The sequence below is a fragment of the Balaenoptera musculus genome, chromosome 6 (assembly GCF_009873245.2).
Source record: "Balaenoptera musculus isolate JJ_BM4_2016_0621 chromosome 6, mBalMus1.pri.v3, whole genome shotgun sequence".
Classification (NCBI taxonomy): Eukaryota; Metazoa; Chordata; class Mammalia; order Artiodactyla; family Balaenopteridae; genus Balaenoptera; species Balaenoptera musculus.
The window spans coordinates 82,225,524-82,252,029 of record NC_045790.1 but is presented as its reverse complement, the minus strand read 5'-3'; the positions used below and the strand labels follow the sequence as shown (position 1 = coordinate 82,252,029).

At 37.2% G+C, this 26,506-nt stretch overlaps 2 protein-coding genes across 6 annotated transcripts in view; one reads left to right on the top strand and one right to left on the bottom strand.

The window, feature by feature from the left end:
- Positions 1 to 6,308, top strand: part of XPA (XPA, DNA damage recognition and repair factor) — a 40,438-nt gene extending 34,130 nt beyond the window's left edge. The window contains exon 6 of the mRNA XM_036854391.1: positions 5,028 to 6,308. Within this exon, the coding sequence (XP_036710286.1) occupies positions 5,028 to 5,176 (149 nt within the window). The 3' untranslated portion in view covers positions 5,177 to 6,308. The remainder of the gene's footprint in view (positions 1 to 5,027) is intronic.
- Positions 6,309 to 8,726: 2,418 nt separating this feature from the next.
- The window catches only part of NCBP1 (nuclear cap binding protein subunit 1), a 40,918-nt gene continuing 23,138 nt past the window's right edge, over positions 8,727 to 26,506 (bottom strand). For 4 of the 5 annotated variants that reach the window (XM_036854373.1, XM_036854374.1, XM_036854376.1 and 1 more), the window contains 14 exons: positions 26,413 to 26,476; positions 24,870 to 24,980; positions 23,726 to 23,790; positions 22,282 to 22,344; positions 21,966 to 22,040; positions 19,909 to 20,012; positions 17,517 to 17,639; positions 16,442 to 16,544; positions 15,207 to 15,300; positions 14,387 to 14,490; positions 12,540 to 12,654; positions 11,036 to 11,164; positions 10,314 to 10,427; positions 8,727 to 8,905 (listed from right to left, as the gene is read on the bottom strand). In XM_036854373.1, coding sequence (XP_036710268.1) covers positions 8,792 to 8,905; positions 10,314 to 10,427; positions 11,036 to 11,164; positions 12,540 to 12,654; positions 14,387 to 14,490; positions 15,207 to 15,300; positions 16,442 to 16,544; positions 17,517 to 17,639; positions 19,909 to 20,012; positions 21,966 to 22,040; positions 22,282 to 22,344; positions 23,726 to 23,790; positions 24,870 to 24,980; positions 26,413 to 26,476 — 1,378 coding nt within the window. In that variant the 3' untranslated portion in view covers positions 8,727 to 8,791. Of the gene's footprint in view, positions 8,906 to 10,313; positions 10,428 to 11,035; positions 11,165 to 12,194; positions 12,450 to 12,539; positions 12,655 to 14,386; positions 14,491 to 15,206; positions 15,301 to 16,441; positions 16,545 to 17,516; positions 17,640 to 19,908; positions 20,013 to 21,965; positions 22,041 to 22,281; positions 22,345 to 23,725; positions 23,791 to 24,869; positions 24,981 to 26,412; positions 26,477 to 26,506 lie in introns of those variants that run through there. The other variant, XR_005020198.1, reaches the window with a different exon arrangement.

Here is a 26,506-nt window from a genome sequence, read left to right as displayed (position 1 = left end):
TCCTTATTTAAACAAATTTTTATTTCACCAGATGTTGACATTTTGCTACATTTGCTTTTTTCTCCCTCATTCACACACACGTATTTTGCTGAACCATTTAAGAGTTACTTGCAGACATTGTGATTCTTATTAATACTTAAGCATTTATCCACTATAAATAAGGACATGTTTCTGCTAACCAAAAAATAATCACATTCAATAAACTTAACGTTAATATAATGCTTTTACCTAGTATATAATCTATATTATTTGTCTTTCCCCAGTTGTTCCAATATCCTTTATAGCTTTATAGTTGTTGGATCCGGGGGCCAATCAAGGATGATGCATATCCATAGTATCTTTTAGTTCCTCAGCCTTTTTCTTTCATGACATTGTCATTTTTGAAGAATCCAGGCCACCTGTTTTGCAGAATGTCCCAAAGTTTGGTTTATTAGCAGTTTGTTTTCTCATGATTAGATTCGGGTCGCTTACCTCAGGAGACACATGGTATCGCTTAGGTAAGGCAGTGTCTGCCAGATTTCTCCATTGTAAAGGTACCCTTTCCCCTTTGTAATTAATAAGATATCTATGGGGTGAGTGACACTATGTGAACATCTCATTCCTTAAGTTTCATTCAGTGGTTTTAGCACCCAGGTTGTATCTTGCCTGAGTCAGTTATTATTAGGGTGGATATAAATGGTGACTTTCTTTTTACGTTATTTCTACAATTACTATTTGGTTTCTTTTGGAAAGAAGAGCTTTTTTTTTAGTACTAGTTGGATTTATGGATTCTTTTTTTTTTTTTTTTTTTTTTATAAATTTATTTATTTATTTATATTTATTTTTGGCTGTGTTGGCTCTTCGTTTCTGTGCGGGGACTTCCTCCAGTTGCGGAGAGCGGGGGCCACTCTTCATCGCGGTGCGCGGGCCTCTCACCGTCGCGGCCTCTCTTGTTGCGGAGCACAGGCTCCAGACGCGCAGGCTCAGTAATTGTGGCTCACGGGCTTAGTCGCTCCGCGGCATGTGGGATCTTCCCAGACCAGAGCTCGAACCCGTGTCCCCTGCATTGGCAGGCAGATTCTTAACCACTGCGCCACCAGGGAAGCCCTTTTTTTTTTTTTTTTAATGTGCACTTCTAGCTTATGTTGTATTTCTATTGGTCAGCACTTGTATAGAGAAGAGAGATTTTTTTTTTTTAACCATAACATTTTTGTTTTAAATAGTTAATTTATTTTTTATATTTATTTTTGGCCGTGTTGGGTCTTCGTTTCTGTGCGAGGGCTTTCTCTAGTTGCGGCAAGTGGGGGCCACTCTTCATCGCGATGCGCGGGCCTCTCACTATCGCGGCCTCTCTTGTTGTGGAGCACAGGCTTCAGACGCGCAGGCTCAGTAGTTGTGGCTCACGGGCCTAGCTGCTCCGCAGCATGTGGGATCCTCCCAGACCAGGGCTCGAACCCGTGTCCCCTGCATTGGCAGGCAGATTCTCAACCACTGCGCCACCAGGGAAGCCCAGATTCATGGATTCTTATTCTCAAGTGTTACAGTCTGTCCATTCCTGTCATTATTCATTTTGATGCCCAAATTTGGCCATTGGAAGCCCCTTCAATCTAGCTGCTGTCTTTTAAAAATGTTTTTATTTGGAAATAATTTCAAACTTACATAAAATTGCAAGGATAAGAATGGTACAAGGGACACCCAGATTCTTCACCCAGATTTACCTTTTAACACTTTATGCCATTTGCATTCTCTCTACACACGTTTTTTTCTGAACCATTTAAGAGTAGGTTGTGTACATTGCCACCCTTTTTTTTTACCCCTAAATACTACAGTGTATGTTTCCTAAGAATAGGAATATTCTCTTACAAAAGTATAGTACTGATATTTTTATCTAATCTGGCATCCATATTCTGTCAGTTGACCCAATTATGGCCTGTGTAGTTTTTTATTCTAGTACAGAATCCGGTCTGGGATCAGGTATTGGCTTTAGGTACCAAGTCTTCCTAAACTACTTTATTCTGGAATATTTCCACAGCCTTTATCGTTTATGACACTGACATTTTTGAAAAAGTCTTTTCTCTTCCCCTGCCTGCCTTTTTTGCAGTAATATGTTTTTCATTTGGGGTTTTTCTCATGTTTCCTGGTTAGATTCGGGTTATTCATTTCAGGTTGGATAGAACATAAATGAAGTGACTTTTCTAGGGCATCACATCTGGAGGCATGTGATATCCATGTGCCCGCAATGGTGATGTTAATATTTATTTTTGATAAGCAAAAAAACACTGTAAGACCATGTAAATGTCCTGCTTCTCCTCAACACTTAACCCTAAATTTAGCATTCATCCGTGGATGGTTCTTGCCTGAATCAGTATTTAGTATGATGGTTGCAAAAATTGTTTTCTACCTTCAGCACTCACTCCACATTTAACCAGTTGGAAATCGGCATTCTATAGCATCATTCCCTCATTTGTTTATGACTGGTATGGATTCATTAGTTCCTATTCTTCTCAGTGGCTTTTGGTTCATTTCTGTCAGTTATTTTGGTGCTCAAATTGTTTCAGATTTGGGCCCATAGGAGTATCTTCAAGCTAGGTCTTGTGTCCTTTTGACATGTCTTCATCATTCTTTGAGCACTTCTTTCTAGCTTAAAACGTGTATATTATATCTATCTATAATATATAATTAAAACCTTGAGTTTACACTGATATACCGAGTTCTAATCCAAAATTTTAGGGTTTATTCTGGTTTTCTTCCTTTCCTTATTTGTAATTTCCTTCTTTGACAGTGAGAAACCTGATTTCCATTATCCTTTATAATATATAGTTATTTGATTAGTGCCCCTGAATGTACCTAATATCCCTTCACTGTTGCTGCCTCCTCTCTAGGAGACCCTCCTTATCTATCTTGGGCTCCCTCCCCCCCCCCCCCCCCGCAGATGCCCACTTTACTTGCTCCACGTCATGGCTTTAAGACTAGATTGGTCATGTGGGGAAAGAAGGGCAAGAAAATGACAGACATACCAGTTTTGTTTTGTTTTAGTGCCTCCTAGCACAAGTTTTTCCAGGAATGTCTAGTAAATACTAAAGATATGGCTTTATTGTCATTATAGATCTTGATAGATTAGCTGAAGGATGGGAAGAAAAGCCATAAAGTCAGTATAAAACCTTATGTTCAGTTGTGACAATTATGGCTAGTAAGCTGGATTTTTGTTAAGTATTCTTTTAGTGTTAAGAAAATAATTTTCTTCTTTCTCTTCCTAAGTTCACATAATGCACAAATTGGGTAGTTAGCTTAGCAACTGGGATGCAGTCAGATTTTGAGAGATTTTCCTCGTGGGGTAGTAAAGGGAAAGTGGCCAGGATACCTTACATCAGAACAAAGTTGAAAAGTAGGTATTGGAACTTGGACAGGAGACATCTTCCTGTTGTTATCTGAAACCATGAGGCATCTGTGCAGTTCTGGTCAGCATATCATTTATTTTTTATTTTAAAAATACCCCAAGGTAGAAAAATAAAAGGGTAAAGGGCATTCCAGATATGTCTAGAAAAATTAGGATTCTTCAGAGTATGAGAGGATATAGGAATAAAGGTTAGAGTTTGGATGAACATGATTTTCTCCCTAGTTTGGAAACTGTCCAGAGGTATATACACTGAAGCTTGAAAATGTCTCAGATAAAGTGCTTTTCATGTTGGAGGTGTATGAAAAGGCAGCACAGCTTAGTGGTTAAGAACATGGCCTGAGCTAGACTGTGCCTCTGCCTGATCTTAGGCATAACTTACGTAACTTCTCTGAGCCTTAGTTTTCTCATCTGTAAAACTGGGATGATAGTTGTACTTACTGCAAAGTGTTGTGAGGGTTAAATGTTTATACATAAAGTGCTTAGAACAGTGCCTGATACATATAGCCCTATTTGCTTGCTTATCCTCATGTTACAAATAAAGGCTGAAAATACAAAGATTCAAGTAGTATTTTGATAGTACTTATCATAGTAAAATGGATTAAAGAAAATGTGTGTGATTACTTGGTGTACTTTGATTTTTAAGGTTGAGTTTATAGAAGATAATGTTCACACCCTCCCTTAGGTAGTGCTGCTGTCAAAGACAGTGCGGGGCTTGATGGATCATTGGTCAGAATAGAAAAATGAAAACAACTCATGTTGCTTTTTATTCATTAAACTAGAAACCGAGATGTTATTAGCTTGTTAATTTCTAATTAACACAACGCATTTGGTTTCTTCAGGTAACATGCAGTGTGAACTTTAGAATGTCCTAGTCGCTTTTCAGAGCATCGAACATAACTTTTCTTTGTGAAAATGACATTTTAATGTGATGTAGCGGGAAAAGTTCTAAACATTGGAATAAATGACCTGGGTTCCCATGCTATCTTTGCTCAGTTTCCTTACCTGCAAAATAAAATGAAGTAAAATAACTCCATGGTTCTTTCCAGCTCTTGATAGTCAGTGATTCTTTTATTTATGTTGTACTTTGCAATAATTACTAGCAATTTTATCTCCTAAACTATTGCTCTCATTTTATAGGATAAAGAATTGAATAGACATAAGGTCAGTTGCACAAGCAGCTTTTCTAACATCAGCCATGAACTAGTGGCGGAGTTCTTGGCTTTCTAGTTTTCTTGCAAGCAAAGTTTGACTTACCTCTTACTTAGAGAAGTAGCTCCTGACTTAACAAGGAATTTAAAATGCTCCTTATCGTCAGTCATCCCAGCTGATTGCCCTTTCCTGCTGTGGCATCTTGTCTTCCGTAGTCAGCTGCTCAAACAAACCCTGTTCTTTCGCTTGTCTTCTGAATCTGGTTTTTTGCAGTCCCTCTAGTCCATATACCTCAATTCTGAATCTCCTGTTTCACACCAACTCCAACAATCACATGAATGATTTCACAGGCCAAACCGGTGAGTGAGATAAGAAAGTAAGCTTGCCAAATCTGTATCAGCAGTTTTGACTTGTTATAAAATTAAGGTGTAAACCACATTTGGTTTAAACACACACAGCTGAAATAGCACCACTGAAAAACTGGCTTTTATTTTTCTCTTAGAATTACGGCGAGCAGTAAGAAGCAGTGTATGGAAAAAGAAGACAGTTGCTCATCAACATGAGTATGGACCAGAAGAAAACCTAGAGGATGACATGTACCGGAAGACTTGTACTGTGTGTGGCCATGAACTGACATACGAGAAAATGTGATTTTTAGTTAAGTGATATGTTTTTATAGTGTGGAAATTTAGATTGGTCTTGTTCAAAATTCATCAAAGTGTAAAGTCTTCACAGATGAATGAAACACTTGTATAAATAATGCTTCAATAATTATGTTATGGCTTAAGAACAAGTTTCAGTTAAGGTCTAGCAGGTCTGGTTGTGGGCAAAATATTTGGGTCTGTGACCATTTTTTCTACAATAGGGATGGGAGCTGAGTGATAGAATAGGTTCAAAATGTTAGGTTAGAGCTAAAATTGAGAAATAAGCAACCAAGACAAACCCTAGATTGGGGTAGGAGGAAGAGCTTTTAGTAGTGAAGGCAAAAACTGGCTGAACTGGATTTTTATCCCAAGAAACAGCAGGGATGGTGGTAGACCACTGCACCCAGAGGCTGGGCCAGGTCTTCTAGACTACTACTGTCTGCAAGTCAGGGAGCAGGGAGCTATTGCTGGGACAAGTTTTCTGTACCCTTAGGGTTTACTACTATAGATCTTAATATTAGTTTCCAGATAGCCCTTTCCAGATCTGGATTAAAATGGAAAAACAGCTATATTGTTTGTTGATCAAAGGTAGTGATAAGTTTATCATAACTTGTTAACATTTACTGAGCATTTACCACGTGCCACGCAGACACTATGCTAAGTGCCTTACAGGTATTCTCATTTAATCCTGGGAGGGAAGACAGCTTGCTTCTGTGCTTGTTTAACACTTCTAAAGGAGTGGTAACCTACAACCTGACATCACCCCAGACATCTGGATCAAGTTTAGGTAGTCAAATATTCCTCTATCTTGTCAAAAGGATTACAAGGTAGTTATATCTAGTAAGAGCATTTGATCCCAAGTGCTTGATTACAGGGTCTGTGCATTCTTTTTTTGATAAAAACAAATTCAAGTTATGATAAACTAGATATTTTCAAGTTCTTTGACAGGACTTTTTATCCTACTGCTACAAATAAAGAAATAGGAAGTTTTTGTACATTTTCATTTCTCTCTCTAGATCAGCTCTTGGAGACTATGCTTGAAGAAGGGCAAAAGTCAAAACAAGTCAAATACAAAGACTTGAGACTATAATTACTAATTGTTCTCTATATAAGTATTCAATACAGAAATGTTTAATATATTTATCGAGTGTTGATTTTTTTTTTAATGTGTTATGCTGAATATTACAGCTCAGTAAAAAGCGATTCCAAATGGGCAGCAAGAACTTCTTGGGAAAAAAAAAGACAACTTCCCAGCAAGTTACTAGGGGTTCAGGCTGCTGACAACAGCATTACTACATTGGGAGACAAGGAGCCCTAAAAACCACCACATGGATGTAGTTTCAGATTCCACTTACTACCTGTGGACCTTGGGTAAGTTACTCCGTGGGCCTGTTCTTATCTGTCAGATGGGTATAATAATGTAAGGACTCTCATGACGATTAAATATGGTGAATCTATAGCACCTGGCACGTAACAGCCAGTTGTTAATGAGCGTATCATATCATCAAGACCAGTATAGTTAATAGACTTGTCCAGTTGAGGTGGGCTTCTAGTCACTCTTCACCTTCATCAATTTAGGACAATCCTGGTATCCAGCTATCACTGACAGCCAGATCTGCTTTACTCAGGTTGCCAAGTTCTGTCCTCATCTATCATTTTCAGGTATAATTGTAGATTAGTAAGTTATACAAATCACTGCTAAATACTTTCCAGGAAAAGCAAACAAACTTATCTTCATATGAACTGCTTTCTGAATAATTCCTGGAAGGGAGATTGAGAGTTAAGGAAAAGTATATGTTCACTTCGACAAAAGCATGTTAAATGGCATCAGTACAGTTTAATAGAATATTGATTTATTGCAAGGTATGACGTACAGTGACATGCCATTCTTTTGTCTGTGTGAGCTTCATTAGTGGGGAGAGCAACTGTTGAATGTTTGCTCTTGTACCTTTATTTCTTCATAATTCAGTCTCTGATTCAGTTTTTTCATATACCTAGCTGCCAGACTGGGTCAGAGCAGGTTACATCAGTGAGCAATTGTTAGAAGCAACCACTACACATGAAGAGAGGGTCCAAGAGAAAGGAGGTGAAAACCTAAAAATTCCTCTAGGATTTGGATCAAGTAAGTATAACTAGCCAAACTTTGCAGTACGTTATGAAAGGATTACAAAGCAGTTTAGGATCAAAGTTACCAAAGCCTTAAGTGGTTATCCTTTAGCTTCTTGAGGACAGGAGCTGTTTCTAACTAATTACATAGTTTGTGGGAAGGAGGAACAGTGTAAACAAAAGAACATTTAGCAAAGAACCTGGGTTTTAGTTCCCTTTCTGCCAGTAACTTGCCATGCAACCTTAATCTTGTGATTATTTGTTAAATGGTACAGTATTTAAAAATCCTAGGAATTTCCATCTATTGAGTAGACTATATTCTGTAGCCACTAAATGTATGGTGAACCAAAGAGACCCCATATATTAATATGGAAAATACCTAATGCATCATAAACTTATGATGTACTAAGTTAAAAAAAAAGATTGTACAAATGCACAAAGATACGTCTAGTTGTGAGATTATTGGTAAATTTTTCTGAAGGTTTAATGAAAAAAGTCTAAAAATGCTAGAATTTGGAATGTCAGATAATCCCTTGTGTGTTATTTAACAGTGTACTTTTATTATCTTAGTTAAGCCTCAACACCATATAGGAAACAGGCTCAGGAATTAGTAGTTACTTGGCCCACCCAGACTCCATAGAAATAAAATCCAAACCTACATCTAATGCCAAGTATAGTTTTAGCCAATCTAGCTACTTCTAAATCCCACTTTAGCATGTAATTCACTGTATGACCTGAACGATGTCTCAGAGTTGAGGAAATGACCAGATGTTCTAAGATGATAGTTCTAAAACTTATCTGCACATTGGAATTACTTGGGAGCTTTAAGAACTACCAATGATGTCTGTGTTCCACCCCCAGAGATTGTGGTTTAATTAAAAAAAAAAACTTTAGAGAGCCCCAGGTGATTTATGTTCAGACGAATTTGGGAACTTCTACTCTAGTAACACCTTTTAATAACAGTAGTGTCTTAAAAATACTACAGTAATAAAAAATACTTTGAAGAGAAAATTTCAGATGGAGGCAAGAAACCCCACTTTTAGTAAGAAACCACTAATTTTAAAGTAGACTGAGATGATAAATCATGAAATACCAAAGTTTAAAAAACATATTTTTTATTTCAGCCATGTTTGTTAGGTTACCCATGAGCTGTGAAAAGCTATGCTACTTGATAATAAACCCATCAGTTCTATATACTACTTTGTAAGCTTGACCTCTAGTGTTTCACATACCTCAAATCAGTTATCTTTTGTGCCTTAAGGAGAAAAAATATCAGAGAAAAGTTGTATCTGTCACATATATAATACATCCTATGGTCATTGTCACATTATTGTCATTAGGGAATATCTGCTTTTTAGGGGGCAGTTAAAGGTAACCATATTCTTCACTGTCCTGTCCTCCCCCTCTGCTTCAAGAAAGGATGCTACAAGAAAGCAAGCATTCAAACCATCAAAAATAAGACATTATTTTGAGATCTTAAAAAAATCTTGACAGGAAGGGAAAAAAAAAATGACCCTTAGGCCTGCAGGGCACAGAACTGCTGGAACATAGCCAGGATATGAGGGTCTAATTCAGCAGTGAAGAGCAGGTTCTCCAGGGTCACCATGTACTGCTGGATTATTTGGTGATGCTGTGGACACAGAAAAGGGGGTAAGTGTTTAGGTCAGGAGAAAGAGCACATAAGCAATCTTGCAGAACATTTTCCTCAGCAGCCTGCCCACACTGGAATGATGGGAAAGAACAGGAAAAAAAAAAAAGTGGTTTTGCTGGTAGGAATAATAGGCCCCTGAAAAGCCTCAACATTAAGAAAATGTAGGGGTAAACGAGTTAAAAAAAAACCAAAACAAAAGGATGTTCAATAATTTAAAAAAATCCAGTTCTGGCCTGTTTCTATGTAAATGCAATTCATACTTCAAGGCAGTGGCAGCAGCACCTGCTACTATTCTACATGAGGTTCAGATGCGTCTCTCCCCTAATCAGGACAAAATACAGTATGACTTTAAAAGCTGTCAGGACAGGGACTGATCTAGGAAGATTTAAAAAAAAAAAAAGGGGGGGGGGGTTGTGGGGGAGGTGGTGTAAGTTACAGATAAGAATAGCACTGTTACTAAGTAACCATGGTTTTAACCATGGTCCCTGAAACAAGAAAAATTTAGAATCATTTCCTTTTTTTGGTTAGGGCTTTAACGTATCTCTTTGCAAAAGAAAAAAACATTAGAGAATTAGCCAGTGATCTGTGAAGTATTCCACAAAATAGGAAAACCAAACCCTTTTTTTTTTTATCTTTTAAAAATAAAGAGGTCATCTGTCTTACTGAAAATCAGTGACTTGTTGAGCCTAACTGGAAAAAAAAATGTCAGAAAATGAAATAGTTTCTTCTGTGTGTACATATATAAACTTTAGTATACTCAGATTCCTATAGGACTAACTAGGGGCTGTTAAAGCTTTTTAATTTGACAGTAACTAAAAAATCTAGAATAAATTTTTGTTTGGAGGCTTAAAGAACTTTTCTCCCCCCTTTTATGCCTTCTGCTTTAATCACTCTTTTCTAGAACAAATAAATGAGGATTTGGGGTGTTAGTGTCTGAAGATACAAAGGATTAGTTCCAGGATTAGTTAGGATCTCCTTCAAAGATCTCTTACAGATCTTCAACTTAAATCTAGCAGAGAGTAGGTGTTGCATTTTGCTTTCTATAAGAACCTCAGGGAACTTAAATAGTGCCTCCAGAAACAAGGTTATCATCTGCACATTGGATTTACAGAGGTTCTTAAAATCTAATTACTCTTCCCTTAGCATTTTTTTCTCTATATGTTGTATTACAGCTAGGCTCTCCAAAGAGAATGGCAATTAGGAGTCTGAATGATACAGAGCCAATTTAAGCCTAAATATTGTGATGAGCAGCAGTAGGAACAAATGGACACTAAAGGGCTTACAGGTACTACATAACCTCCTGACAGATTTGATGACTTTTTAAAATGGAAAATCCCTGTGGCTGAGAATAGTGATGTTTATTATATAATCAAAGTTTTCCACAAACCTGTAGGAAGATCTGCTGGAGCCTCTCTATACAGTTCTTATACCACGGTGTTAATACACTGGTCCCGTCAGTTTCACATCGTACTAAGTGCTCGGTCAAGATCATGATAAAACGCTGGAAATGGGGTACAAAGTTCCAGAGGTGTCAGAAAAAATTCTTATACTTCGGAAACAATCACATTTTTGACCAAGAGACCTCAAAGGTATTGCTTGTTTCACCCTGTCTTTGTGGTGTGTATCCATAACTTTCATAATTCAATAAAAACTGTCAGTGTAGAAAAGCAGGGATAATGAGTTAGTACATCGTTTTTGGCAATACCCGAAGACCTTTAATGTCCAGATTACTTATGCTAGTAATTTTTCTCAGAACCTGTTCTAAGGACATAATCAGAAATGTTAACAGGAATGTATACACAAAAATCTTCAGGAAGGAAAACAATCATCTATCAATAAATAGATCAACAGTTGGGAATAATTAAATATGAAAGAGGTATTTAACAATAGTATCCATTTTTTTTAAAGCAGGAGAAATGCTCGTGCAAGAATGCTCATTAAATAAATAACAGAATTACCTCCAGTTAGTGAACTTTTATTTTCCCTTGTAAATTTTATATATTTAAGATCTTATAAATGAGCATGTATTACTTCTGTGATAAAAACATTTTTTAAAACTAAAGAAAATGTACTGTTTCTTGAACATATCAATGTCCCAAGCCAAGATACCTGAAATATGACAAGGAAGAGATTCTTTTGTTCACTCTGAGCAGATTCCACTTTTTCCTGCAGTCTTTCTATTTGTTCCTCAAGAGCCCCATCTTTCCTGTCACTGCTTCTGTCATCATCATCACTTCGCTACCAAATGCAAAGGAACAAAGGGAAAACACCATTTAGGACTGCATTGTATTAAATCCCATCAAGTAAATCTAGGATTTTATTGTGTCTGGTCAAATGCTATTGAAGACTTGTATTCTATAGTAAAAGTACTCCAGTGTCCCAAACATACAGGCAAAACGTCCCAAGTTCTATGAGTACCTCTTATCTAGGCCAGGGAAATTCAGTGGCACTTGGGTAATCGTGGTAGATTTGCTATAAAGCAGAAGTAAGTTATGCCTTTTATAAGACAGCCCACTCAAGGAAGAAATATGTGTCACATTTTTCCTCCATTCAAAATGAAAACAGCTTTGAGCTCCATGGAAAATGTACAGCTGATTCTTGTTATTCACCATAGTCTGTTTTATGAAATTGCTGGAAACCCTGAGTTTGTGAACACTGAACTGCTGCTCCTAGGGGAATACAGGGTTAGGGTCTTGGGAGCCTCTCATCACAACACTTTCATCACCATAGATCTGCGCTGCCCTCACAATAGCCACCAGCCCATGCATGACACCTGAGCACCTGAAATGTGGTTAGTGTGACTGAAGACTGACTTTTAAATTGTAATTCAAATTTAATTAGCTTATAGTCACATTTGCTGGTGGTCACCATATTGGACACCACATATCTAGAGAACAGAGTGGTGTGAAGTCAGTCTCTGGAGTTTGTACATGTATAAAATGGGGATGATACCATTTACCTTACAGTATTTTAGATCTGTGAGTGTGTTTACATACATACACTCAGGTATATATGAATGTCTGTATGGAGACTAGCAACTCGAACCTGCCTAGTTCATATAAATCATTAACTTGCTTTTACCCTCTACTCTGATAAATGTGCATAACTGGAAAATTCTGTCATGAACAATACCAGCACTGTTTGCTAAATCACAGGATACAGCCAGCTCACTGTTTTTCTGCCCAAAATAGCTAAAATACTTAACTTCTTATTAATATGAGAAGTATCTTATAGGCTGGGAATGACCCCCCCACTACCCCAACCTTACCGGGGGAGTGGTGGAACACGGACAATCTTCTCCCTCTTCCCCTCTTGCATCAGAAACTCTTACAGAGACACAAGTGTCCTCCTTCCTTCTCCTTCCTTTTTGGGAAGGCAAACATGAAACTGATCCAGAGATGGTGAACTATGGAGAAGTGAGGTTTGTGGCTTCCTAAACAGGTTCACTGTGCAGAACGAGAGAACAGCAGACCCCAGGTCCGTCCCTTCCTCCACTTCTACAAACAGCTCTGCGTGATTTGGTCTCGAAAAAATAAGTTCCCATCAAGGTAATGAATATTCGCAAAAGTTTCTGGTATATTTTCTTTGACCATTAACAATCAACACAACTTACCCGTTTATGTTGCCTTGCGAGTTTTTCTTTAGCCTCTTCTAGCTCTTTCTGGATCTTAAGAACGTGTTTGCTCATCTTACGAATTGTGGAGTGCAAGATTTCCCAAACAAACAATCTTAAAGTAATAAGGCATTTGATTACTATATGTTAAACTATACTCATAGAAAATAAGACCTCTCAACTTTTATAACCTACTCATTCTTGAGGTCTTATATAGCCTTCTATTCTTTAGGCAGAATAAGGCATATCTCTCCAGCAACAATTATGATTTTTCTTGTATTGTCAACTGTGCAAAACATCTAGCTCCACCCATTATTCAGGTGAGCTTCCTGAAGGCAATATTGGGTCCTTGCCATTTTTCTTATTTCCATCCCCTGGTAGACACACATAGAAGGTATGTGTACATATTCAATGAAATGGCAAACCAGAAAAAACAGGTTAGGAACAAAAATACATTTTCTCTCTTCTAAATGTAAACACTTAGTATTGCAACTTGAAATGGAAACAATCTGAGGCTCATTTGCATGGTTTATACTATTGATATTTAACTAGCACAAACTCAGCCAATTCTCTTGAAACATTTAAGAATCTCATTAGTTGATAATAGCTATCAACTGCTAGGCTTTTAAGAATGAGATATTTATGTCAGCTACTTTCTCAAATTGCTCAAATACCAGGATCACCTGTAAGTGCTTTAAATGTTTGTTGCATAAATATGCATGTGCTTTTTAAGTAGCTTCTTAACTGCTTGTATGTCTATACATTTGGTCTCCTAACCCCAGGATATGCAGCACAGAAGAGTACTTCTTTCTACACATTTTGATCTGGATGATGACAGTTTAAGTGGAAGATAATAAACCAATCATTTCATAAAACTCAAGGTCTAGAATGTTAGCAGATAGGATAAAAGAGCAGAGTACTTTAACTCTGGAAGGGGTGGTCAGGGAAGGCTTTGCAGAGTTAGAGTTGCAGATGTAAATCATTCAGGATAATGGCTAACACATACTTGAGTTGTCAGTTTTCTGAGATTTTGCAAATCTGAGAATGGTCTGATGTTGCCTTCATTTGTGAGTACCTACTTGGCTGGTATGATAACCTTAGACCACATTCCTTCACCCTAAGGATTCAGTTTCTCAGACTAGTGTCCTCTGCCAATAACATACAATGAAGAGGATAAAGGTTGTGATAGATATTTATGTTTTTGCAAGTAATTTTCCTTTTTTCCCTGTTTTGTGTCAACTCTTGCTGTCCCAGCCCTGATCAGTTATAAAGCCTATGGACTCAACTTCATGTATAAGAACCAAGCTTAATGAAAAGTCTTCTTTCCTTTAGGAGGAATGAGTCTAGAATGAATCTTCTGTGTATTAAATCTAGGACTTTAATGACTGAGGTGAGACCTCCCTCCCCCAGAGGCATTCAGGTGCCCACCAGGCTTTCCTCGATCCCTCCATGATGTGTAATCTATGACGGACTGTGATTTCTACCAGTTCCTGCAGTGCATTTCAGGTCCCCAGTGGAGCTGGAACTCCTGCCCATGTCCCATTGTCTAGTTGAGACCCTGACATACAGCCTGATCTTCACTCCCAATAGTCTGGATCCTTTATAAGCATTTCTACTTGATTGGTTGAATCCTAATTCAACTTACGTGTGTCCCTAAGAGACACTGCAACTGGACTGGTTGTGTGGATTTCCATTGTGCAAGAATCTTTGCCAAGTCCAATCCTACCAGATTGGACCATTATATTAATATCAACCTGGTTTGGACCAGAATTTGGAGCTCATGTATAAGGGACCACATGTGAACTAATTCTTAGAGAACAGGAACTTTGTAAAATAATCTGTATTACCTAGTAAAGTCACGAGATAGTTCTGAAGAGAAGATCCAATTTGCTACTGCAGCACAGTCAACAATCTGTGTACGAATCATCTTATCTACTAGTACAGCAATCATCTACAATCAGAGAAAAGAAATTATTAGGGTAAATCACACTTATATGTAGGCCACGATAATTCCACTGCTACAAAAGTGAAATTCCTTTTCAGTGGCTATGGAACTGAACAATTTAACCATTAGGTCTTAAGATTTAATTTGCCTTCTGCTTGGCTCTGGTACTTACTGTAAGAATACAAGAACACAGATTGAGCAAAAAGAAAAAACTCTGAATATTAACACTTAAAAATGTTCCTTTAAATTTTAGATGATATATACAAAATATATAATTTCCATCGAATCTTAAAATTTAAAAATACAAGATAGTTTTATCACAAAAAGTCTTAATATAACTCTGAAATTTATTTTAATGCCTCTTTTATAACCATGGTATGATAATAGTGTATCGAGATTTGACAAATCTGGAGCTTGTTTTTTAGAAACTGGCTAGACTAGATAATTATTTCCTACCCAACTGGAGAACCTTCCAAGAAATAAGCGTTCTTATTAAGTACTTAAAATGTGTTGAGATATAATACCAAACCAAATCATAACAATTGCTCTTTAAAGAATGATTCAAACATCATTACTTTTTCATAGCACTAAAATTACAGATTTAAAAACTGTTCTATAGGCAGAGTCAAATTTCATGTTCTTCAAACTAAAACAATGGTATTAACTGCCTTATTTTTATACCTGTACAGTCAGCACTTCAATACGTCTTAAATAGTTTTTACCTGTGGATGGTTCCGCCAGACCTCAAACATGACTCTTAGAACATGTAATTTTCCTTCATCACTTTCAGCTAGGGTTTTGAAGACTTCATGAAACCTTTTGACAGTGGGGGAAAAATACCACATATAAACTTATTAATAAGCATTTTAATATTTTCAAAGCCTTCACAGTGTTACTCAGTTTACAGCGCAATATATAAATGCAAAATAAGCAAACGTTAACCATTAAGGATATAAAAGGTATGATTAGGAATTCACAGTTTGTATGGAATTTGTCATAAAATCTTAGGAAAATTACAATATACTATCATTAGCCTAGGACTATAGTTCACTGTGTATCTAAGAATAGATGAGGGCTAAGGAACTGTCTCCAAACACAGGTGCAGTATTCTGACTGTGCCTTCTGTGAGAACCCTGCAAGTCATATAGAGACTTGGAAGTTGAGATGGGGTGAGGAGTCTAGTTTCTCTTCTCAGCTGAAGGAATATCTATATGTTCTTTCTTCATTTGGACTGTAGGACGAGTTAGAAAGTTCTGTCTTTAGATGCCAACCTTTGGGTGGCTCCTAAGAATGTAGCTGGCTCTCACTTCTGCTAACCATTTTTTAGGAAGATGCTTAAAGAAATAAATTTATTGATTGATTGATTGATGGATGGATGGCTGTGTTGCTGTGTGTGTGCTTTCTCTAGTTGTGGCGAGTGGGCTTCTCATTGTGGTGGCTTCTCTTGTTGCGGAACACGGGCTCTAAGTGCATGGGCTCAGTAGCTGTGGCTTGCAGGCTCTAGAGCGCAGGCCCAGTAGTTGTGGCACATGGGCTTAGCTGCTCCGCGACATGTGGGATCTTCCCGGACCAGGGATCGAACCTGCGTCTCCTGCATTGGTAGGTGGATTCTTAACCACTGTGCCACCAGGGAAGTCCCAAGGTGGAAACTTCTTGACTGTATATATGACTGTCCTATGGACTCAGGTTTTTCACTTGTTTCTCTAAAGGTCTATATGAAAAAATGTACATTCTATTGAATATATATACATGCAAACTGTGCTAACAGACTGACAGGAGCCATAGGATGGGGATTTTAGCTACCACAAACCAAAACCCACTGTATCAAATTATACGATAATACTGTTATTAAGATCTTCACAGTCAATAATTTTAGGTAAAAATTAGTATGCCATTGGTGTTCACCGAACAAAGTTCTAAACCCTCAAGATAGCATGTGTGTTCTTGTTGTACTTACTTTGCAAGAGCACTGAAGGAGTGACTGAATGACTTGGCCGCTAAGTGTAGCAGAGTCTGTACAAAGACCTCTATTTTCAATGGGTTAAAGCTGAATCCTTCATCTGAAAAATAGCCCACAGTAAGAGAGTTAGGAAAATGTTTAATTTTTTGGTCCCTCACCTGAATCGCTAAACAGATGGCACACTCACATCCAAATACCAAGTGAGACATTCAAGCAATGTCTTTGAGTACTAACAGATGATGAAAGACATCACTGATTTCAAATACTCAAAATATAAAACTAAGCATAATCTTAATTCTTAAGTTTTTTGGGATTGTTTCCCTACTTCTTCTGTATGATCCATTTCTTTTTACAAATACCACATAGATTTCCTTGTTCTTATCTCTCTACATGGTGACAAGATAATAAATATAGTAAAAGAAAAAAATACAGTAAGCCCTTAACAGTTAGGTCTATTTCCTAAGATGTCTGAGAATGTCTAAATTTAACACCATCATTTTGAATTATACTTTCTAAATGCATTTTCTCTAACATCAAAATACAAGTTTCTTAAAAAATCTAAACAAACAAAATCCCAATAACAAATAACCCAAACACCATTAATGTTCTCTGATTGCGTCATTTTTCTGTGCACGTCATTATGTAACACATCTAACAACAAAACCCGCCCCCCCCACAAATGGTTAACCTAGTTGTCCCAGTAGACTTTTCATCTCTTTTACTGATTTTTTTTGCTTTAGTTATTGTAATTTTCAAGATGTTTTAATATGAGATAAAGCAAGTCCCTCTCATCGCTTTCTGTCTTATCTGTTGATGATAAACTTATACTTTAATTTGGAGAGACCATCCAACTTTATAATATACCAAGTCTTTCTGGACAGGAAACTCTCTAAAGTGAAAACAGGGAATGTTTAAGGGAGAAGATAGCTGGGTTCTGGGAACAATGGACAGGCTGGACAGGCCAAACAAATATATTGCTTTATGAGTATCCCATGAGATTTAAGAAAATTATGTTTATACTTTTAACATGGCCCATACAGATTTCCATTCAAGAAATATTTAATTCCCTTACCATCATCGTCATCCTGGTTAGGATTTGGTACATCTTTCAGAATGCTGAAGATTTCATCATTGGTTGCTTTACTTTTAAAGGCAACAGCTAAACAGAGGGCAACCGAATGTCCAGGAAGAGAGTCTAAGCACAGAAATGGGGAGAAGAGTAGATCAGGTTTTAAGACTATTGTTGCAATTAGTTAAATAACCGAGAAACTTAAAAAAAAATTCTTTTCTTTTAAAATAGAGTACTCTTTATTGTAAGATCAATATTTATTCTGTATAAAGATAACCACATGTGAAAGTTTCATTTAATAGGGCAATGGTTTTTCACCTAAAATAAAGCATAAGAGGTAATTCTTGCCTCGATACTTCCTTAAGAACAGGGAGCTAACTGAAATTCAGAGTATGAGGGGGTACTGATCTTCCTCAGGGATGAGGGTGAGGGGACACAGCTGCAGCTGTCCCTTGACAGTCCTCAAATCCCTAGGCCTTTGTAAGCTGAAAAGCTGAGAATCAATGTATTCTCTTTCATTTTGGTCAGTGTACCCTTCCTCCTCCCTTTCCCTAAGACAGTGGAAAACTAAATTTGGGTTTGAACAACATGAAGGCTGCCAACTTAAGACAGATTTTTTGCTTTACTCTTTTGCTGAGTCCACACACTTGAATCTCCATAAGCCAGATGCTCATGTGCTTTGACTCCACATGTTTACTGGTGGTTAATATCTGTTGAGTCCTTACTGTATTAAATTTGTACTAGTATATACTGTATGGCATCACCAGAGCAACTACTTTTAATGTAAGGTAGACAAAGAGGTAACAAAAAAGCAATTCTGACGTAGAATATGAGTTACTAAGCACTTGTAATGAATAAAGTCAATTACAACAGGTCACATGTGCTGTGTGCTTTTCTTGAAAGTGGGAGAAAATAAGTGAAGAAAAAAAGAATCCTCTGCCACTGTGACGTCTACATTCTAGGTGGAAAACCAAGATATTCACATAAGAAGTAGCCAGAGAGCAACACAAAACTGGCTTGCTAAAGGTTAAAAAAATATTTAAAAGACTGGAGCTTGGGCTAGACCCTGGAAAGAGAACAGGAATCAGAGAACAGAAAGGGCTTAACAGAAAGGGCTTTCTAGAATGGGATAATGGCACAAAGGCAAACGCAAGAAAGAGAAGCATAGAAAAAATAAAAAGAAGTGGGCCTGGCTGGAGTGGAGGTTCGTTTGAGAAGAACTGACAAATCATAAAGTAGGAATGACAGGAGGGCCTTAAGTGTTAGGCTGAGTTATTTCTATGGAAAAAAAGAAAGCTCAGTGTTCAACAAAAGTCTGAACTCTCTGATATCAAAGACTGTATCTTATGGTTCTCTGAGCCAGTACAAAGCAGAAATCAAAACTTGGCACTTACAAGTACCACATCAAGCTTTGCTTTTTCAGGAAAAGACAGTGGTCAAGAGCGGGGCTGCTCAGTATCTGACTCTGGGCTTTACCACTCAGAAGCAATCTCACTGTGGCTTTACCTCTTTGAAGCCATTTCCTCATTGTAAAATTCGTATAATAAACATACCTATTTCTCAGAGTTGTTTTAAGGAATAAGTGACATAGTAACATAGGAAATGTACTTAGCATTGGAAACAACTGAGTTTATTTCAAGGAAAACAGGTGTAGTCTGAGGTGCAGGTGGAGAACCAGGGGTGCAATATGAGAAGGCAAGGGAGAGGAGTGAGTTTCAAGATGCAAAGAACTGCTACACAACACGAAGTGGAAGGCTCATGGAGGAGCTGTGTTCAGTGCCATGTGAAAAGACTAACTTGGAAACTCCACACCTAACTCTCTACCAGTGCTCACCAATGTACAACCTTACCTTCATTAAGTGTAAAGCACAAAATGGCATATCAAATTATATAGCCCCCCCCCCCCCGATTTATAGTGCAACCTCAGAAATGATGTGACCAAAAAGTAAGAAAAGCATGTTTAAGAATTTACTTCTAGAGGCATACTGCGGGTCAAAATATAGTCTATATGCACCTGTGTTCCCACACCTGAACTGTTACCAGATGTTAATCAGTTCAAATAATCTCCATTGCCATAACAAACATATTTTCATTTTATTAAGTTCTGGCTATAAATTCATCTTGCTATACTTAGCAACATTTAAAATAATGTCATGGATATAACATTATAAACAATATTAAAAAAGTAACAAGCCAGTAATAACTAAGTAAATCATAATAAACCTTCAAAATGATGTCAGCAAATAAAACAATAGAGGTTAGTGAGAAATCACCTTTCAAACAGAAAATACAAACCCAAGAAGAGAAAAAGTTCACTTTCTCCACCTTAGATAACTGACTTAAGAGAATACTTGCATTAGTACCTTTTAAAAACAGGATTTGTTTTATTACTTACTGCTACTTTCATCTCCATACTTGTAAATGCAGGTTGGGTTTGCAGGACATAGAGTTGAGAAGGTAGGAGGGACAATATCTAATATACGCTGATGGTAAGACAACCTACAATAAAAATAAGAGCCTCAGAAAATATCATTCATCAGTTCCATTCTTCAGTAACATCCAACTTACCCAGAAGGTCACAATCTCCCAACACCCTGGACTCAGGTGACAACCAAGAAATAAAAGGGGACAAGTCTTTCAAACTGTTGTCTAGGCCAGCACCAGAACTCAGGCCTTCTTCAAAACTTACTGGTTTGCACTGAGATGTGGGCCACTGGGTCCACAAGCCTGGAGGCCAGGTATGTGGGGTGGTGATGGTGGGGTGGGATGAGGTAGAGGAAACAGTTTGTATGGTTGGGAGACTGGTTATATTGCAGCAAATAAATACTTATTGAGACTAATGGGAACCAAGTTTCTTAATGCCTGCAAAGGTATTTACAAATCATGGCAAAGGGGAAGGCTAGGAAAAAAATGAGATGTTTGGTTGGAATTGGAGGGATACACACATCTAAGTGGATATAAAAATAGTTACAGATATCTGTATGTATGTGTGTGTGTATGTGTGTGTGTGTATGTGTGCAGAAATATATTCACTACCCTTGTCCATCCAGAGGGCCTAGAACCAATGACACCCCAATAGCAACAAGCACATCAAGTGTCCAGACCTTGCTTCCTAAGTACCATGCTCCACTAAAAGAAACTTGGGCTCCTTTAATAAATAGATGATTCCAGGGAAGGGGCAAGGAAACACAAGATAAGCCTGGAACATCTTGTGCCAGAAATAAGGAAATGCTCAATGAATGGAGGGGGACATTAAAGAAGAAAAAAAAAAGGACACAGGAGCCACAAGGGACTCCCAATGGACAAATCAGGGACAATTTGAGCATCAAAATTAATAATGACAGTAATGAATTAGAACCCACTGAATGAAATAGTCCCTACTGATATATAAACACAGGAATTAATAAATAAATGGGTGAAAAAGGAAAGCTCTTTCTTACAGTAGAATGCCAACTAATAAATGTAGAGAGAATAGACAAAGAGAATCATCACTTGACAATTACCACAGTGGTGACAGATAAAAGTACAAGCTGTCAGTGGAGGTCTGATGAAGAACAGGATGTGACTGTAACCTCAGAGTATTTCCCACAAAATATTAATCAACTACAAAGGGAAAAATGGTGAATTTAAGTTAGAGAAGCCTGACATGGCCATGTAATCAAGGTTAACATCTCTAGTGGTGGGACAATGCAAGACTTAAGTCATGAGGGCACATCAAGGCAACACAACAAAGTAAGGCCTACATTCTTTAAAACTGACAAGGACATGAAAGATAGAGAAAGAATAATAGCTGTTCAAGATTGACTGAAGAAAATGACAACTAAATGCTACACATGTTCTATCCAAGAATTCTGGACCAGAAAGGGAAAAGACATTGTTGGGATGGTTAGCAAAATTTCAGCAGCATTTGTGTATCGTACAGCGGTATTACTGTATCAGAGCTCATTTCCTGATTTGGAGGGCTGTATGCTGGTCATGTAGGAGAGTGTTTTTGTTTTGAGGAAATATACAACCGACCATTAAAGGATGCTTGGACATCATATCTGCAACTTGTTTTCAAAGGGTTCAGAAAAAAACCAATATAAAGGGTAGATTACATATACAGAGAGGGAAAAAGGACTAGGACATTAGAACAAATGTAGTAAAATGTTAACTAGGGAATCTAGATGAACACGATACAGAGCTCTATTTTGGCAACTTTCCTGAAATTTGACATTTTTTCAAAGTCTATTTGACAAAAAAACCTTATTGGCTTAATTCACATAGAGTCCAGATGGCATGGTTGCCCAAGTTTTTCAGCCTAAATCTTGATTACAAACTGAAAGGGAAGAGAGGTAGGTACTTGGATTTTAAAAATAATATTCTAGACATACATCACAAATACAGAGAAGGGAAAAATACCCCCACAGAAATTAGAAGACCTAAGCCAAGGAGAAAACTCAAAGAACTTACCTCATACATTTTTCTAGAACTTCTCTTACAAACTTTGGTTTGGGACTTTCTGGATCTTGAGTAAGACAATCTGACCTAATGAGGAAATATAGTTTTATAAGTTCTTACACGTGATCTGCACCTATACCTAACTTGTACTTAGCTACAAATAGTTCCCTTCTACCTAAATTATTACATTTATATACATATCAAAAAACCCTAAATCTTTCAGACCGTGAAGAAGATTGCTTTTATATTATAGTTTTAAATATTAACTTTTAAAAAAAATGGTAGACTGTAGAGAGAAGAAAGATATAATATACATAACACTGCTTACCAATCTTCCCAGCTCCAACGGAACTGAAAGTTACTTAGATGATGGGAAAACCAGTTAATAAACCTATACAGAGAAGTGGGGTGGGGGGGACAGAAAAGGATGAATGGTTGCAATTTATAACAGGAACTTACATAATCCTTCAGACAAAACCCTATTTCCCCCCTACCTACAGCTGTACTTTCTCCTGCCAGTTACCCCTTTCTGTGCAAATCCTGTAACTCACCTTCTACTTCAAAAAGTAACAGTCCCCAATCTCACTTCTCCTAACAGTGCTATCCTTTTTAAGTGAATAATAGATATGATTCAAGTGCCTGTTTTACATCAAGTACCTTATATATGTTTATATAATTTAATTCTCACAATAACTTCTGAGGAATGTATTATATTCCCCATTTAACTGACAACGAAACAGAGGTGTGAGGTGCAAAAATAAAAAAGATTAAAAACGTTTTATAAATGGACGAGCCAAAGTACAGTCTCTCATCATCATGCCACACCCTTTCACCACAAACAACAAAATATACCATCAAAGCCCCCTTTTCTCTTAACACATCTAATCTCTCTGACTAGATAGGGATCACCTTAGTAGACTGTATAACATTGTGAAATTTTTAAGAGCCCAATGAACACTTGCTGAATGAATGGCATAATTGGGATGCCCAGCACAACTGATGGTTTATTAATTAGACTGGGAAAAAAACACAGCAGACACCTTCTTAAAGCACATCCCTCATGTATCTATAATTTCAGTCATTAAAATTACTCAAGATAATAAATAGGTCAACGACACAGGATAGCCTTTACTGATAATTTTCAAATATCGCATTTGAACAGTAGACATGACAGATTATGGAAAATGTTCAATATCTGTCCTGATCTACTTTGGAAAACTGACAGAAGAGAGAACACCAGCTAATAAAGGTAGTACACAGACCTCACCCAGCAGACGACAACGGGTATAAAATTACCACAGCTATAAAAATCCAATGTGGCCTTTTGTATAAACTGAGTCTTGGAGCTGTAGTTACATAGTAGCTAATTATTTCAGAAGCAGATACTAGTCATAAACAAAAATACATATATATTATATAAACATAAATATACAGTATTAGACTCTGCTTCTACATATAGGTTAGCATAAAGCCTATTTTAAAAGCTTACCTACCCAATTACAGAGGGAAAAGTGTAACCATACCAAAGAACCAAACAATGCAATTAAAGAAAACCTCAGTATGGGCATTGTTTCATATTGAAAATTAAACTAGAAAGTGTAATGTTATAACAATTATGAGTTTTATTATATAAAGGATTATTTGGGGGAGGCAAGAAAGAAAAACCAACTTGGAAATTCTTAAGAAGGCGAATGTTTTCCTGATCAAATTCTTTTATAAAGTACAGGGAGCAGAAGCTAACACTCAGTACAGAAATAAGGCAATTACTATACCTGTCTACGCATGTAGTATTCATCGTGTCCAAACGCATGTATAACATTTCAGTTGCCTGTGCAAGCTGTGGATTTCAGGATAAGGAAAACTATACTCTCCTTGAAAATAAGCTGTGATACAAAAAATAAATAACATTTCTTGAAGTCTATATAATGACTAATAATGCTGAGCTTAGTTTCAAGTAATTGATCTTTGAGGTATCAAGATGTACATTTGATGTGTATACACCCGTGAAATCGAGATAATGAACATTTATATCATCTCCAAAAGTTCCCCATGCTCTTTTGTAATCCATTCTCCCTTCTTCCCCTCATTTATGCCCCCAAGCAAATATTGGACTGCTGTCACTATATTACTTTGCATTTTCTAGGATTTTGTGTAAATGGTATCATATAGTATGAATTCATATTTGTTTGGCACCTTTTATTCAATATAATTATTTTGCAATTCATTCATGTTGCTGCCTGCATTGAAAATTTGTCCTTTTTTTATTACTGAGTAGTATTCCACTGTATAGCTGTAACAAAATTTACTTATCCATTCATGTATTGATGGATATTTGGATTGTTTCCAGTTTTGGGTTATTACAAATAAAGTTATGAACATTAATTCTCTTGGGTAAATACTCCAGAGCAGAATGGCTGGATTGTATAGTACACGTAACGTTTAACTTTTAAAGAAATGCCAAACTGTTTTCATGAAGTGATTTAAACCCACAAGCAGAAATATTTAATAATCTCTTAAAGTCAGGCCAAAGAGAGTACATTAAAAACAAAGGAAAGGGGGCTTCCCTGGTGGCGCAGTGGTTAAGAATCCGCCTGCCAATGCAGGGGACACGGGTTCGAGCCCGGTCCAGGAAGATCCCACATGCCGTGGAGCAACTAAGCCCGTGCGCCACAACTACTGAGCCTGTGCTCTAGAGCCCGCGAGCTACAACTACTGAAGCCCGTGCGCCTAGAGCCCGTGCTCTGCAACAAGAGAAGCCACCGCAATGAGAAGCCCGCGCACCACAACAAAGAGTAGCCCCTGCTCACCGCAACTAGAGAAAGCCCATGCACAGCAGTGAAGACTCAACGCAGCCAAAAATAAATAAATTTATAAAACAAACAAACAAACAAACAAAAAAAACAAAGGAAAGGATACAACTTGGGGTAGAGAGCCAGGCTGAAGTTTACACAGTTCAATGAGAAGTGTTGTGTACATCACATCAATGTGAGGGGGTGCTGGAAGTTGAAACAGCTCTGCAAATATCACCTACAAAGGAATCACAAGTCAGAACTCAATTCAACAGCTATCTACACACTTCTACTATTAGAAACACCTCAATGTTCTAAACTCTAACTCTATGGTATTCATAATAAAAAAATTACTTTTTAACCTTTAAAATTATGCTCTTTAAAACACAAAGATCTACAATTGAATACTGTAATGAAGATTTCTTATCTCTATAACTCAATCAAATAAGAATATGCAAAAATTAATGCTTAGTTGATATTTCCAGAGAACTGTCCAATTTCAACTCTGGAAGTATCAGAGTTAATTCAGGGAGGTACAGTTTACTGGGGACTCACAGATCCACCAGAGTTTCATTCCTGTAAGAAGTAAAAGTCCTTTGTAGACTCGGAGGATTGGAATAGAAGATAGTTAACTCATTCTGCACTGTTACTATATTCTTGGTATTCCAAGACTTTTTTGCCATGCTCTTGTTCACAAACTTGTTTCCATCCTCCTTATATAATTTGTGGACCATCTACCTCGACTTCTAGAGCCTGGTCTGCATTCCTTCTTCTCATTCCCATCTCCCACACTTCTGTATGAATTTCTACACATTTTGCAGATTTAAAAATATGACTTATGTTTTGCATTTCAATTGACATGTCAGTGAGTCAAGTTCATAGCCTAAGCACACTCTCAAGTTCTATAAAGAGAACAGATGCAGCATTTCTAAGGAAGTACATAGGTATAGTATGAATAAAAAGTGAATCAAATGATACATAATTATGCTCACTTTGAGTAGTTTAACATAGATGAATAATGCAATTGACATTTTGACCCACGTGTCAAGTGAAAACACTGTTTTTTGGGAAATAAATCTCTACAAGGTGTTCAACTACGCTACTAATATCATTCTTCTGTATGACTTCATATGGAATCAAAAGCATTATCTATTTTTTTCCACTTCCAAAACAACTGGCTCTTTTGATTTCTAAGAATAAATAAGGATTCCTACTTATCCCTACCCTGTGATACAGGAAATAATACACTAGTCAGGGGTATGCTAGTAATAAGAGGCCAGATAAACACAGTTAAGGATGGGTTATCTGCCTAAAGAATACAATATTTTAAAGTATTTAAGCCTCTTATACATCTGTTAAGTGGACAATGTATTGACAGAGGTAACTTACATTATCCATGATAACTATTCATGAATGAAGATATACTATCAATATATAAATAAATTATAGGCAACTCAAAATTCCATTTGTACACTGGGCTTAACCTCCTCTTTTCTCTTTACTAACATGGCTAACAGAGCTCCAAAACTGAAAGCAATTTCCTCTCTTCTCTATTAATTTTCAGCACCTGCCAAGTAGCAAGAACAACAAAAAGGCCAAGAGTAGATTACACTTTACAGTCAACAGAAAGATTCTGAAACTTAGAAACAAGCTCCATTTGGAATGCATACCTCAACTATGTGGTAGTTCAAGGGGATCTTGTTCTTCCCAGGATAACTCACCAGCTGTGCAGCACTATAAAAAGTGTAATTTAAGTTTAATGAG